At 37.4% G+C, this 13,902-nt stretch overlaps 2 protein-coding genes across 4 annotated transcripts; one reads left to right on the forward strand and one right to left on the reverse strand.

Moving 5' to 3' along the window:
* The first annotated feature begins 1,179 nt into the window (after nucleotides 1-1,179).
* LOC143452349 (uncharacterized) lies at nucleotides 1,180-9,489 on the forward strand. 3 transcript variants are annotated; one of them, XM_076953296.1, is made up of 3 exons: nucleotides 1,180-1,199; nucleotides 8,318-8,477; nucleotides 8,743-9,489. In XM_076953296.1, exons 2-3 carry the CDS (start codon nucleotides 8,330-8,332, stop codon nucleotides 8,796-8,798), a joined length of 204 nt encoding a protein of 67 aa, XP_076809411.1. In that variant the 5' UTR covers nucleotides 1,180-1,199; nucleotides 8,318-8,329; the 3' UTR covers nucleotides 8,799-9,489. The 3 variants fall into 3 exon arrangements, with proteins under 3 accessions (XP_076809411.1, XP_076809410.1, XP_076809409.1); XM_076953295.1 differs by lacking the exon at nucleotides 1,180-1,199 and adding an exon at nucleotides 7,600-7,698; XM_076953294.1 differs by lacking the exon at nucleotides 1,180-1,199 and having other exon boundaries at nucleotides 7,803-8,477.
* Nucleotides 9,490-9,889: 400 nt separating this feature from the next.
* On the reverse strand, nucleotides 9,890-13,485 carry LOC143451741 (corticotropin-releasing factor receptor 2-like). Its single transcript, XM_076952464.1, has 9 exons — nucleotides 13,350-13,485; nucleotides 13,085-13,219; nucleotides 12,815-12,894; nucleotides 12,433-12,554; nucleotides 12,170-12,299; nucleotides 11,476-11,641; nucleotides 10,792-10,925; nucleotides 10,256-10,477; nucleotides 9,890-10,021 (listed from the first exon to the last, which is right to left on the reverse strand). The coding sequence occupies exons 1-9, from the start codon at nucleotides 13,483-13,485 to the stop codon at nucleotides 9,890-9,892; spliced, it is 1,257 nt and encodes a 418-aa protein (XP_076808579.1).
* Nucleotides 13,486-13,902: the final 417 nt, after the last annotated feature.

Consider the following 13,902-nt stretch of genomic DNA (forward strand, 5'->3'; position numbering starts at 1 on the left):
TGCAATTTCCGATTTTCACACATTTTATATTTTTTTACTTAATATCGGCCGAATTTAGAACTGTTCACCAAAAAAATTAGATGTTAGCTGAACTGATTATTGCTGAACCGTGTTAACCCAGTAGATAGTAAAATATAAAGCGAGATATAAGTTGGCTGCACTCTGAAGGTTAACCGTGGTTTTGAATCGAAACTGTTATTCAGCATCGACTCAACCGTACAATCAGCATCACTGTCAAAATAGGAAAGTATTGTTCAAGTGACAACGTTTACATGTAAAAACTTCATTATGCTACGACATGTTAAGCTTTCTTGTTGACCTTGATTTCAATGCGCAAAACAAATTCCATAAAGCTCGAAAGTTTGACGCAAAAGAGTCGATTTTCCAAATTCTTATCATCTGTTTGAGTAAATCAATTTCAATTTTAAATTTACGCAAATATAAGACTCAGTTCCATCGGGTTAGAAAAAGCTGTACAGAAAACTATCAAACAGATATCTGCAGTATATTAATATAAGCTATACTTGCTGAAAAATTCGGCGCACTACTGACAATATTGAAAGCATCATGATTTGTAAAGCTAAAGATTGGACACTTTCGACCGTTAAACTCCGTTTCCTTTAACATCAGTGCAAAAAGTTTTAACAAAAATCACTCTTCGTTTACGTCATAACCTAGGAAGTATTGGAATTGTAAAAAAGCAACTGACAAGGGAATCCTGGGCATGGCATAGGCCAGAAAATTCAAGCTGCATGAGGCCAGTTGCTTTAAACGTTGGAATAACACTATGGCAGAATTCGTTTTTATAGTTATTGTAGTTTAGGTACTTGCTTACTTACTGTTTCTACTTACCCTATCAACCTATTGTGTCCTATTCTTAGGTTTTAACATTAAACAGTTAACTCTGTTAACATAAAGTAAAATTCAAGCCGCGAAATTGCCACTCTGCTTAAATAATTTATGTTTATGGACAATCACCTTTAAAGTGCACGCGCCAACGTAATTATGACGTAGTTCAATTTATAGTGTGTCTTTCAGTCTCGTTGCTGCGTTTTTCATTGGAGTGGAAGCACGGCTTGAAGTAGCCACGTTTTAAAACCGGTCCGTTCCTTTATTTCGTGTTTTTGGGTCCAGGCAATTTGGTAAGTAAATCTCCGTTATTTCATTGGGGACATGACAGAATTAAAGAACATTAAAACGTAAGAACATTTAAAGCAGTGTTTCCCAAACTTTTTTCTGATAACGCCCCCCTGGACAACTTACTGACTATCAAACGCCCATTCAACAAAAAAATAACAACGAATTTACTATTCATTCGGGAAGCGAGTAAAAAAGCACATGCACGCTAGCAAAATCAGCACTAAAATGAGCCTGAAATGTTTTACAATTACTCGATGTACGATGGGTCAATTTTGACAACTAAAAAAGTTCTGACACGGCAGGACATTCCTCTTTCGAACCGTGTACTGTAATCGCTTTTATTTTAACTACATCGATAAGCAAACAAATTGAACGTTTACAAGCCTAGCTCCTGCCAACAAAACTAGATAGCAGGGATTATTACATCAACCACCATTCAAGTCAAACAAAGCTTTTGTTACATCATAAACATGTTGTTACATAACACTCGTAAATCTCCCCGTCTCACTAGGTCCAGGCGGTTTCTTTTGTTGTCCAGAAGCATTGTGACGACACTGAACGCACGCCCTACTAAGTATGAGCTGGGAGATGCAATGAAAACTTTTTTAACCCGATTCCACACGTGAGGATATTTCACTTTAATTTCGCGTTGCAGCCAAAATGATTGATACGAGATACGGAATTTTGGTTTGAGTTCAAAATCATTTTGCAAGAATGCCTTGCACGGAAATATCAATGAATTGGTCGATTATCCAGTCAGGAATCTCCAATTGTATTACAAGGTTATAAGTTCCTCTGCAAGAATCCCTTGCTCGGAAATATCAATGAATGGATCGATTAATTATCCAATCAGGAATGTCCAACTGTATTACATCCTGAAACAGAACTTCCATGTCTTCATGCAATTCCTGAATATGCTGGCTGTATGTCTCAACATCAACTTTAGAAAAGCCTTTGTCACTGATAGCAAGTTGTTGCAAGCTGGAAAACTGGAAAAATTGCGTCTAGCTAAATTTCTTCCATACAACGCAACTTCCATACAACGCAACGATAACTTGAACTGTATTGCCTGCATTTTCATTTGGCTGAAATCGTTATTTAACACTCTAATGACTGAATAACATAACTATAACTAAGTACGGCTCACTAACTAAAATCTAAGAATATTGCTATTCACAATCACACTAACTTCCTCGTGGCTTAAAATACCCTTTGGCATATGCTACATGTGAGAAAAAATGCATGATTATTATGACACAATACCGTTCGAATTCGTCTATTAACGTAACAATAAGAATAGTGAGACTAATAAATTCATTTTATTTTAGGATTAACCGAAAATTCTCAGACTATGCAACCGAATACAAGAAAGTAAAATAAGTAAATCGAAGCATAAAACTATTATACAAACAGTGCAACTGTTTACTTTGGCACTGTTCTTGTTACTGCCCACTTTATTATCAGCGCCCCCCAATCGCCCATTTAGTAGCCAGCGCCCCCTTTGGGAACCACTAATTTAAAGCTTTAAAGTTTTTAAATCGTTTCACAGTTTTAAATCCAGCTCATAGTGCTGGTTTTCTGCCATGTTGGCGATGTAAGTTTGGTTCTCGAATTTTCTCCATTACTTAATTATTTGCTGCTGGTCGGCAGAACTTGAGTCTGGTTGTAAAGATATTTTCAACGCTTTTCCTTGGTTGGATATTACCTTGTTACCAATTGAATTAACTTTGTTACAATAATTGTGACTAACAACTTTTCCAGGTTGTTAGTTTAGTTTGTTCCCTTTGTCTCTTACTTGTTTCGATAATACCCAAAAACTTGATTTTTTCCACCTTAAATAATAGTCCCATCCAGGCTTACGGTTACAAATCCATTGACGTCTGTCTTCATGAGTTCACTTGCAAGTTTCAGTTTACTTTGGCTTCAACGGACATCCCTCATCCGATTCTTGGTGCGGATTTCTTGAAGCGTTTTAGTTTGTTGGTTGACGAGGACAGGCAAAGTACTTTCGACGACAGAGAAAGTTCATCGTTTTTAGCACAAGCGCTTAGCGCACCATCTTATAAGAGTTTGGCCGAATTTCGCGGCATTTACCAGGAAATTTTTGATGCTTCTTTGCGTTCGCGAGTAATTAAGCACAAGGTTCAGCATAAAATCGAGACGACTGGACCTCCATTCCATTCTCCTGCGAGGCGTTTATCTTTCGAGAAACGTCGCGCAGCTAAAGAAGAACTTGTTAAAATCATCAACCAAGGCATCATTGAACCCAGCAACTACACATGGTCTAGTCCCATGCACTTGGTAAAAAAATCAAACGGTGGTGTGAGAATTGTAGGTGATTTTCGTAATCTCAACCTTGTCACCAAATCTGACCGTTACAAATTTCCAATTTGCGAGATTTCACTAGTGAGTTACACGATGCAACAATCTTTTCCAAGTGTGACTTATTAAAAGCATTCTTTCAAATTCCCATTGCCTCCGAAGATAAAGTAAAGTCGGCTTTCAGCTTTTGTTCAAAGTTTTGAATGTTTTATGGATTCAATTACGAGAGATGTAAATTTTTGTTTCTTATACCTTAATGACATCTTATTATTATCTCGTCATCAAGAAGAACATTTACAACATTTACAAATATTATTTAAACGTTTACATGCTCATGGCGATGTTGCCCTGCGCTCGACATGGAAAAAATATGTCAATGGTTCAATGGCAAATTACACTGGTCTGCATGAAAATTTTATTGGGTATGATGCCAACGTTTTCTAGCTAATTTTGGTGCGCTGATTCCAAAAATGCCATCTTTTTTGGTCTGTAACATTAGGTTTTAAGGTTACGGTCGAAAAACCGTATAATTTTTCGATTTACGTTTTACCACCCACTTTTTTTTCAAAGGATATCATTTATCAAGATAAATTTTGTTATCACAACGAGCTATGTATGTGCATTAAAGTTACGTATGTGGTACCATAAAAGACTCAAAAGGCCTTTCCTTTGGCGTCCTTACGGTATGGAGGGAGCAAAAAACCCATCACAATGACTGTTATTTTTGTATCGTGAACATTAAGAGGTTTAACAGAAGACACAAATCCAATATCAAGTACCCTAGTTTAAAGGCAGCAATGAGGCCTGTACCACATTGTAATGAAATTCCTCTGCCGAATCCTCCAACAGAGATGCAACGCTCCTCTGAATCTGAAAGAAGTGCTGGTGATGGAGAGCACTATAAGGAAGAAATAAACAATGACTCTCCAAAGCTGTTTTCACAAACTCAGCTGAATGATCTCACAAGAAAGTTATATCTTTCAGAAGAATCTGGACAGCTTCTAGGGTCAAGATTAAAGGAAAAGAATCTTGGAGAAAAGGTTTTGCGTAGTACTGCCACAGAGAGAAAAATTTTACAGATTTTTTTAGTAAAGAAAATACTCTTATATACTCAATACTTTGGAAAAGGTTTATTGTAAGGATGTTCAGGGTTTAGTTAAAATATTTGGGATATCGTATTCAACAGAAGATTGGAGACTGTTCATTGATTCTTCGAAGACGAGCATGAAAGCTGTGTTGCGGTACAATGGGCCAGCTGTGCTATCAGTACCTGTTGCACATTTCACTGAGATGTCAGAAACGTATGAAAACATAGAAATTCTGTTGCAAACGATAAAGTACCATGAGCATAACTGGTTGATATGTGCTGATTCAAAAGTTGTGGCTCTCATGCTTGGACTTCAAGATGGCTAGACTAAATTTCTCTGTTTTCTTTGTCTCTGGGACAGTAGGGCTGATACTTCCCACTACTCAGAAATTGAGGCCAGCAAGAGATGAGTTTCTGCCTGGATCTAAGAATCTAAAGGCATATCCTCTTCTTGCTCCAGCAAAAGTTTTTTTTAACGCCCTTGCATATCAAGTTAGGGTGCATGAAAAACTTTGTGAAAGGTATGGCCAAAGACCGAGAAGGATTTAGGTACCTGCAAGAAAAGTTTTCGTCTTTATCTGAAGCTAAGCTGCAAGCAGGTGTTTTCACTGGACCTCAAATCAGGGAACTGCTGAAGGATGAAGATTTCGAAAAAAAAATGTCTGTAACTGAATCGCAAACCTGGAAGAGGTTAAAAGCTGTTATCCAGCAGTTCCTTGGAAATAACAGAGCCTCCACATACAAACAGCTTATTACAGATATGCTCGATGCCTTTCAAAAACTTGGATGTAGGAGGAGCATCAAAATGCACTTTTTACACTCCCACCTAGACTATTTCCCAGATATCTGTGGGAAGTTTAGTGAGGAAAAAAGTGAACGTTTTCACCAGGAGATATTGGTGTTGGAAGAACGCTATCAGAGTAAGTGGAATATCAGCATGATTGCTGACTACTGCTGGTGTCTTAAAAGAGAAGACTCTACTAAATATGTGAGAAAATCAGGTAGACGCGCATTTTCAATGAAATAGATACTGAGGTTGTGAACCGCTGTGCTTTCAATTATAATCATTTTACTAGATTGTATGACTATTGTTGTCATATTTCAAAAATCTTTGTTTTTTTATAATGAGAAGACAAAGATGTGTAACAATTCTGTGCAAACTGTGAATTTTTTCCAGTCAAGCTTGTTGTACACCTTACCTTATTTTGCGATTATTCACCAAAAACGCTATATCACGTGTAACAGTTATCTAGAAAACCTGATGTGCTAGAATAAAAAGGACCACAGATTCGGAATCAGCGCCCCAAAATTAGCTATATTTGCATGTTTTTAGTGAAAAAAAAATTTTGAAGTTAAAAAATGCAGGCCAGTGTTACCTTTATGACACTGTAGTGGCCTGGGAGGCCTTTTTAATGCCATTATATCATTCGTGGGAACGTATTCGCCAGTTAATTATTGAAATATTGTTTATTGATAAAACTGCAATTGTCGTCTAATATTTGGAAACTTGCTCTAAATAACTTTAAGTGAAAACGCCGTTTAGTACGTTACCAAGTGATTTCATAACAACCCTAGTTTTAACTGAATGTAATTCCCATTGCCAACGCTTTGTGTTTATCGTTCGCACGGTTTGAAATGTTGGTGTATTTTGTGTCGAACATTTCCGTTCACACCGCTCCACGCTGTTATAAGCTCAAACTTCTGTGCGAGTAACCGCTCAGACAGAGATACAGAATCGTACGAACGTATTACGTTATTCGCGTTAAGTGTAATTCGTTAGACTTGTTTTAAATGGTGAATGCTAAGTTTGTGATTGTGTCATATTCGGAACCTGTACAGTTCCTACAATAAAGGATCGTTTATGATAAACTGTATCTGTAATAACGTAAGAGCTTTCGGCTAGTAAAAGTTTAGAGGATTCTAACCGCACGCAACCATGGAGTCAGATCATTAATTCGGCAGGTAAATTAAGTCCGAAATCACAAGTTAAGACTGACAAGCAGTGCAAGACCTCTGCATTTTGGTGACCCCGACGTTGACCCGACGTGTTTCAATCCTTACAGCCATTCTTCACTGGTAAGTGGATTTTGCATGTTTTTTTTACAACTAGCTGAAACCCTAGTTTGTAATGCACGCTCATCAGCTTGGAATGCATGCTCACCTAGCTTAGGCTATCATTTTCACATCGCGCTGTAGTATGAAATAAAAGTTTTTGTTGAAAAATTTTTTCTTCGGGTTCTCTCGGGACCGAAATGTTTTTCGTGGTGTCGTCGAAATTTTTATCGGTTCTGATAAATGTCAAAACCGTTGCCGACACAACGAAAAGATACTTCAATACCAGGCAAAACTAAGTCAAAGTACCACGTTAGCACACGATTAACCCCGCGGCCCGACGAGTCAATTCAGGATACGACCATGTCGAGCGGAAACGGAGAACAATCGTCAGATCCCCCCAGCATTGAGGCGGCTGGAACCTCTGGTCTGGGTGCTGACAATAAATTACAGACAAGTGTGCGGACACAGGACAATACCTCGCGAAACGATTTGTTTTCACACGTCAAGCTTTCTACCTTTTGGAAATTCAATCCCGAAGCATGGATCTCCCACCTGGAACACAAATTTGCTCTGTATCGCATCTCATCGCAAACAAACCGTTACTTGTCAAACCTAAAGAAGATGCCACGAAAAAAATGTTTTTATATTTATTTTTTATATTTAATTGCTAATATTGTTTTGTTACTTTATTTAATCGTCTTTTTGCACGTTACATAACAATTCAGTTTCTATACAGTCTCGTTTAAAACACTGAAAATTAGTTACAGTGATCGTTTCCAAGGCTGTGGCACCTGGATAGTGCATAATGCATTGATAATTGTCAAACTTGCTTAATGATATATCAGTATCATAGTGTTGGTCATTGTTGGATATCTGTGCCATTCATAAATATTTACCGACGTGCATAGGTCAAAGTTGGACCAGCTCTAAAGGCCTGGTACAAGACAAGATTTGCGCAATCTCCCGGCTCCTACTCTGCGGAAGGCTCCAATTTTTGCATCACAAACTTTCGCCAACGCTTCAATGAGTGTTACAACCCCCTCGTGTGGATAGGATGCTTTCCGTGTATGCTGCTGTGCGGACCGCCTTACTGTGTAAGTTTGATATTTCTTCAAACATTAATTTTAATGGAGTTATGGAAATCAAAATTCGTTCAAACGTAACTAAGCACTCCGAATTTTAATCTTTACAATGCGGTTTGAAATAATTAAGATCATGCTGGAGTTTGTCCTTAATTAAAACACCAGTTCCTCGGAAAAAATTAACTTGTAAAAATGGTGCTGGTTTTGGAAATATTTCTTTTACTTTTCAAGGTTACTGGTAAGTTTGCTTTGTGTGGCCGCCACATGTCGTTTGTTTAATGTAGGAAGCAACCAACCATGTATTTCAACAATCTGCTAAAACCGGATTTTAAATTAAAAATTAATTAATTTAAAAATTAAATTAAAACCAAGATTTTATGATTTTGTTATTTCTGCTTTTTATTGTGCTTTAAACTTCTTGACTCTTCTTGTCTTTATTGAGATATGATTGAAAGCGGAAGTGATAATAATTGGTCTTATTTGCTCTACGTGGGATTCAGTTATGATTATATGTGGTGCGTGTCAAGGCAACTCTGAGAATTTGTTTCAGCTTCTCAGTTTCGACGACTGGAGTTCACTATTTTCCATGGAATTCTGCTTTGCTTTAACTTGCACATTTATTCCGTCGCAGATTTATAGAGCGATGAACTCAAATGACTTTGACTGCCCAATTCGAGCGATGGTCACTTATATTGAAGGTGTCAATCAAGCGGAACGACAACAATTGGCGCAGATGCTGGTACGAGCTTACGTGGACGGCATGAATGCAGTCTCCAACGTCCAACCACCAGGTAATATTTTGGGTTCAATCCCATGAAAATGAATTCTGGATTGTGATATTCCTTCTGTCAAAAGTCAAGGCTTAACATGATACTTTAAGTTGAATTTACAAGTTTTCACTGGAGTTCTAAAGTTCATGATTCTTATTTAGTTGTATGACAAATATAGTACATTTTGAGGTTGATTTACTTTCCAATTATCTTAAGCTGTTCTCTGCGGTTGGGCAAGAGAGTTAGCTCAGTGTTTCTGTGATTCAATTTGATTTGTATATTTCAGTCCCACCGCCGTACACAGAACAACCTGCCCCTCCACCATATTCTCCCAGCGTTTGATTTCTATGGAAGGATCATGGCATCATCGCAATATGATTCTTACATTTTTAACATTTTACTCTGAATGTTGAAATCAAATTGTCACAACTTGTCCAACTAAGATCAGGTCAAACGTGACAGTACTTTATTTGTTTTGCTTATTTGGTGGCACAACAAAGTCAAAGGTTGCATCATTTTTGAGGCAATAAATCTTGTTTTTCAGACTTTGAGAGTGGAGTTGATTTCTTTTGTTTATAGATTGTGACTTGTATTTATTTCTAGAGTTTGTCTTTCCTCATTCTCTTTCTAGCATTGCCTTCTTACCTTGTATATTTGCATAGTTTTTATTGGATTTTCCAAGTAAATTTTTTTCCTTTGTCATTGCCAATTTGATAATCACCAACCAACCAACAGCTAAATTCTTAACCAAATCATTGGCTTTGTCGGTTATGTTCAAACTATTGATGATTGGTAACATGATGTTATGGTTGTTAATAATGGTTCTATGTGCATATGACTGCTAATATAGTATCATTGAATCTAATCCAATACCACACTGCATTGTTATTTTAGCATTTTCTACTTTGCTTTCACGCCTTGTAATTACTTGAGTGTGACGTCTAACAGCGTTTGCTATGTTGGCAAGGTGTGACGTCATCGAAGCTTGTCATTGGTGGTTTTGTAATACAGTGACGTAACAACTTACATGAAAGGCATTTAGTTAGTACATGGTATTAAACAGGGATGATGCCACAAAGTAATACACTGTGCTCCTACAAATCGTTTTCCGCTGGATGGAGCGTCGGAGCACTCGTTTCATGCAAAATGACCGAGCGCAATTGGTTGGAAGGTAATTGTTCCGCTCTTTCAGTTCCGGATTCGTCACAATGCCTGTCTAGCTTGACGGTTACGTGGAAATGAGTGGTCGGTGATGTGGATTGAGTCGAGTGACGTCTCACTAAATATAGTCATAATCATGCCTTAACTGTGATTGTTACGTCATAAGCCAAACAGGCCGATCAAACGAGTAATGACATGACATCTTCGATCTGTGGCTGGGTGGGAGGAAACTTCATTTGTTAAAAAATATTTAATAAATTGCTGATCAAACATCAGCCAATACCACGGAGGTCTTTCTCAAAGCAGGGCACTCTTGTATTGTGACGCCATTTCCGCCAATTCCTTCCAACCGCGTTCAGAATTTCCGAGTTGCTCAAGCAATAAATCAAACAGACCAAGAAACCCTGCCGTGTCATAGAAAACAATAAGTTGTCTGAAATTCGTCAGAAATGTATTAATCAAAACATTTATGGCTCCGTCAGTGAAACGTCAGAGTGCTATTACCTCAATACACAAATGGTAGAGAAGCGCAATTATGGGCAGATGGCGATTGTAAGACATGTAGTTAATGTTGCCAGTTGCAATTGGGAGATGAAAGAAAATTCTGACCGCACAATCGAAGGAATCAACAAATTTACCTGAAATGACTGAAAGATGGCGTTGACGTAGAAGAAAGCGATTTCACCAGCGCCATCTCCCGGACTGAGAAAAAACAAGATGTAGGTAATTCCAAGAAGGTTGAAAAGAAAGAAAGCCGCTTTTACTGCTTTTGAATAGGTCACTGCACTCTCTAGCGAGTTCTGCCTGATGAGTTTAGTGACCAAAATTCGGACGACATTCACCATTATTAACGCGTTGATCTGTTTAGAAGGAAATAAATGTTTTAATTCCAAAACGTCATAAATTACTTGGTTGATGGTGGATGAACCGTGTTGACCCAGTAGATAGTAAAATAAAAACAAGATATAAGGTGGTCGCACTCTGAAAGTTAACTTTATTTTAGATTCTTCTATACGAGCTTTCGCAACCATAAGCTTGCTTCTTCATGTTTACTAAGAGATGGCAAAAAGTACTTCAAATAAGTTACTCCGAGCGACTGGTAGTTCTGATCCTGACTGCTATAGCCAATACTTAATTCTGATCATTGTTATAATGTGACATCATAAAAACTTACCGCGAACAAGACAAAGATGGGAATCTGGTAGAAATATTCGACCCAGGTATCTGTCGGGTTCTGCATCCAGCATTCTTTGTCCTCATAAACCGCTTTGAGCACTGCCCATATAATTGTGATTGGGATCGGTGTGCCTGCGTCATAGACATCTTGTGTTATTTGTAATTAACATGTTTTCGATGAAAATTTGTGCTGAACATATCTGATACAAACAGCTTAATGAAACAGGTATAAGCTTTGGTTTATGCAACATCTCAGAAACACGTATAAAAACACAAAAGACTCCTTTATACTCCTACAGCGCTATTAACAAAACGTTCCTAGCGCAATCTAAAAGAGTTGGGACAAGTTTTAGGATGTTAATATTCGGACCAATTTTAAGTTGCGTGACATATATGACATTAAATAACCTGACTAAGTCAATGGTTGAACAGGATTTTGTAGAAGCCAAAGACAATGGCGGTAACAATGGACTTATCTGACATCACAATAGTCAGTATGTGTGTAGGTAGCTTTGAGACTACCACGTGACCATGATACCCTGTCACCAAACTTGGCAAAAATAAATAAATGTGTGATGAAGAATAATTGTTTCTTCAGAACTGACTGTAGGTCGAAACCCACTGACTCGTAAAATGGGAATCGAAATATTGATCAAAGCAACTGTAATTAATTCTGACTTACCCCAACCTAGCGCCATGTATAGCTTTATGCTGAACCTGTCGTACGTGTAAGCCATGACCACCATCATGTGAAGGTAGACGCCCTCCACGAACATCCAGCAGTAGGTGGCCACTTGAGAGTAGATGGAGATGGCGGCCAGGACGCGACATAGAACCTGGAACCAAACCTGGGCGATTATGAGAAGAAGAAGTGGCGTAAACAATTGTGCAGACTTGCACATATTATATAAAGATATTTCTTTACCAAAAAATGTCGATACAATAAGCCGTAAATTTGTAATTAAACTTAAACTTAAACATTTTAATTAGCTTCGTTGTAAGAGTAATGGTAAGCATAAGATATCGTTTACGTCATACTAATTACGTCAAAATACCTCATTGTTTTTTCTTGTTTGGTAGCTGGTGGAGAAACTATGAATTAACCAGATGACGTTTTGTAGAATGAGTGACGTAGCAAGATTCCAATGAATGATATTTCTCCAACACCGGATGCTTCTACAACGTGATGACGTAAACAAAATGACGTATGCATGCCGTAATAAAGCCGAAATAACCTATTTTTGCCAAGACAACAACAGAATTGGACTTCACTTAATGCTTTGTATAAAGTGTTAGCATAGAGTTTATGCGATAGAGTCCTCCCTATGCAAGAGATATTTTTCTCACATTAGTCTTTTAACTTTCAACATACAAACCATACACTTTCTTATAACCAGTTTATTATAATTGAATCGTTGAAGAACTTCAATCGCGTAAAGCCGCGATTTTTCGTCATCACCTCTCTGTGAATTTTCCCAAACTACGTTTAGGTCATAATTGAATTTACTTTGAAGGCACAGTATAATTATGACTCAAGGTCTTAAATGGCTAAGACTGAGATCAAAGAATACGAGGTCAATGACCTCTAAATCGAGTTATCGCGATGTTTTAAAATCGATGTCATTCGCCATAGATGTACCTGAGTCTCCAGAAGAGTAAAAAAGCGATGACCAATGTGAAGAGGGAAAGTCCCCTGCCTACGTAAGTTATCATGACGACAATCTTGAGATGGGTATTGACGTAATCTTCGGCAGGGTCACTCTGAAATTTAAAAATCGTGTAAATCAATTTTTAGATTTAAAAATTTCTATCCCATCCCAAGCGATGTTAGTATTGAATGATATAATTCGATACAAGCAAGCAATCTTTATCATATAAGTTGATAAAGTTTGTTGACTCCAGATTGAATTTATTTAAAGTTAATTGAATGTAAGTGACCTAGTTGTTGTTATTCTGGAATTATTAAATCTATCCATGCAGGTTATAAAGTTTTTATGTGAACGCATTCATGCAGAACTGACCAAGGCCGGTATGGGACGACAAGCAGTAAAATTAATGCGAGACCATCTTCCGTCTGATTCACACTTGCGAGTCGTGTTAACTGGATTTCAAAGAAAGTAACTCATAAATGTTCCATTTATTTTCATCGATAACCTTGTAGACTACCAAATGTCATATAAAGTTCTAAGTTTATCTATTTGTAAACAGTGATATAGGCAGCTCCATTGCAATGAGAATATAAAAAGTATACTGTAAATAACTTAATGTCGTCCAGGTTAAAACCCTCATACATGAATTGTTGTAATGAACTCCATCGAGCTTCTTAAAACATCTAGTGTAGGCAATGTCGCCACCAAGCGTCTGGGAAAAGCAGACATCCGGGGGATTCATTTTGGTCACGTGGGTGTTGACGTAAGGGCAGTGACCTTTAGCAAAGGAAAGTAAGGTGAGAATTTTGTGGAAATATCGAGTATTTCTAGTTTTGTGAAAAATTGAAATTGTTTCCGTGTTTGTTAGTTGAGATTGAAATAAGAAATTGTTTCGTCATAGTATTACCGGGTACTTTGGTGTAATTTTGACAGAATTTGGCAATGATGACGCAACTCGTCTGTTTCTCTCCCAAAAACTCAATTTCTTTATCGTGGGGCTCTTTGCTGGGTCGAATAGGAAATACAAAATACAGTAGTAGCATGTTCGGCTAAAATAAGACGTCACAGAAAACTATTATGACATCATTTTCGATATAAAGCGATTACCTATAATTGGCACACATTTTGTCCAAATTTGTTGAAGTGATTCCACTGACCATCAACTAAGAAAAGGATAAAAGTGACGAAAAATACAAAAATTAAAAGTCAATCAACTCTGTACAACTCACGAGAAGTGTTGTTGATATTTGAAAGTGACGTAAGAAAAGAAGACTCGCTTTCTCACAGAGGTGATACATAGTCCACGTTACTTCCGATGCTTGTTACGTCATCGCGGCTTAAATCGTATTTCAGTTCGAATGAACGACAGGTTTTTCTGGTTTAGTTTTTTAAATGACTCAATTTCAATTAGTTTTACTAATTTCAGAATAAAATTTGAAAAATCTTTCATAAACGACAAT

This window comes from Clavelina lepadiformis, chromosome 4, assembly GCF_947623445.1.
Source record: "Clavelina lepadiformis chromosome 4, kaClaLepa1.1, whole genome shotgun sequence".
Lineage (NCBI taxonomy): Eukaryota > Metazoa > Chordata > Ascidiacea > Aplousobranchia > Clavelinidae > Clavelina > Clavelina lepadiformis.

Coding starts and splice junctions, on each gene's coding strand:
- LOC143452349 (XM_076953294.1), top strand. CDS start 8,189: ATGATTATATGTGGTGCGTGTCAAGGCAACTCTGAGAATTTGTTTCAG. Junction 8,478..8,742: donor CTCCAACGTCCAACCACCAG/GTAATATTTTGG, acceptor TGTATATTTCAG/TCCCACCGCCGTACACAGAA.
- LOC143451741 (XM_076952464.1), bottom strand. CDS start 13,485: ATGCTACTACTGTATTTTGTATTTCCTATTCGACCCAGCAAAGAGCCC. Junction 13,220..13,349: donor AAATTACACCAAAGTACCCG/GTAATACTATGA, acceptor CCTTTGCTAAAG/GTCACTGCCCTTACGTCAAC. Junction 12,895..13,084: donor AGTTCATTACAACAATTCAT/GTATGAGGGTTT, acceptor TTTGAAATCCAG/TTAACACGACTCGCAAGTGT.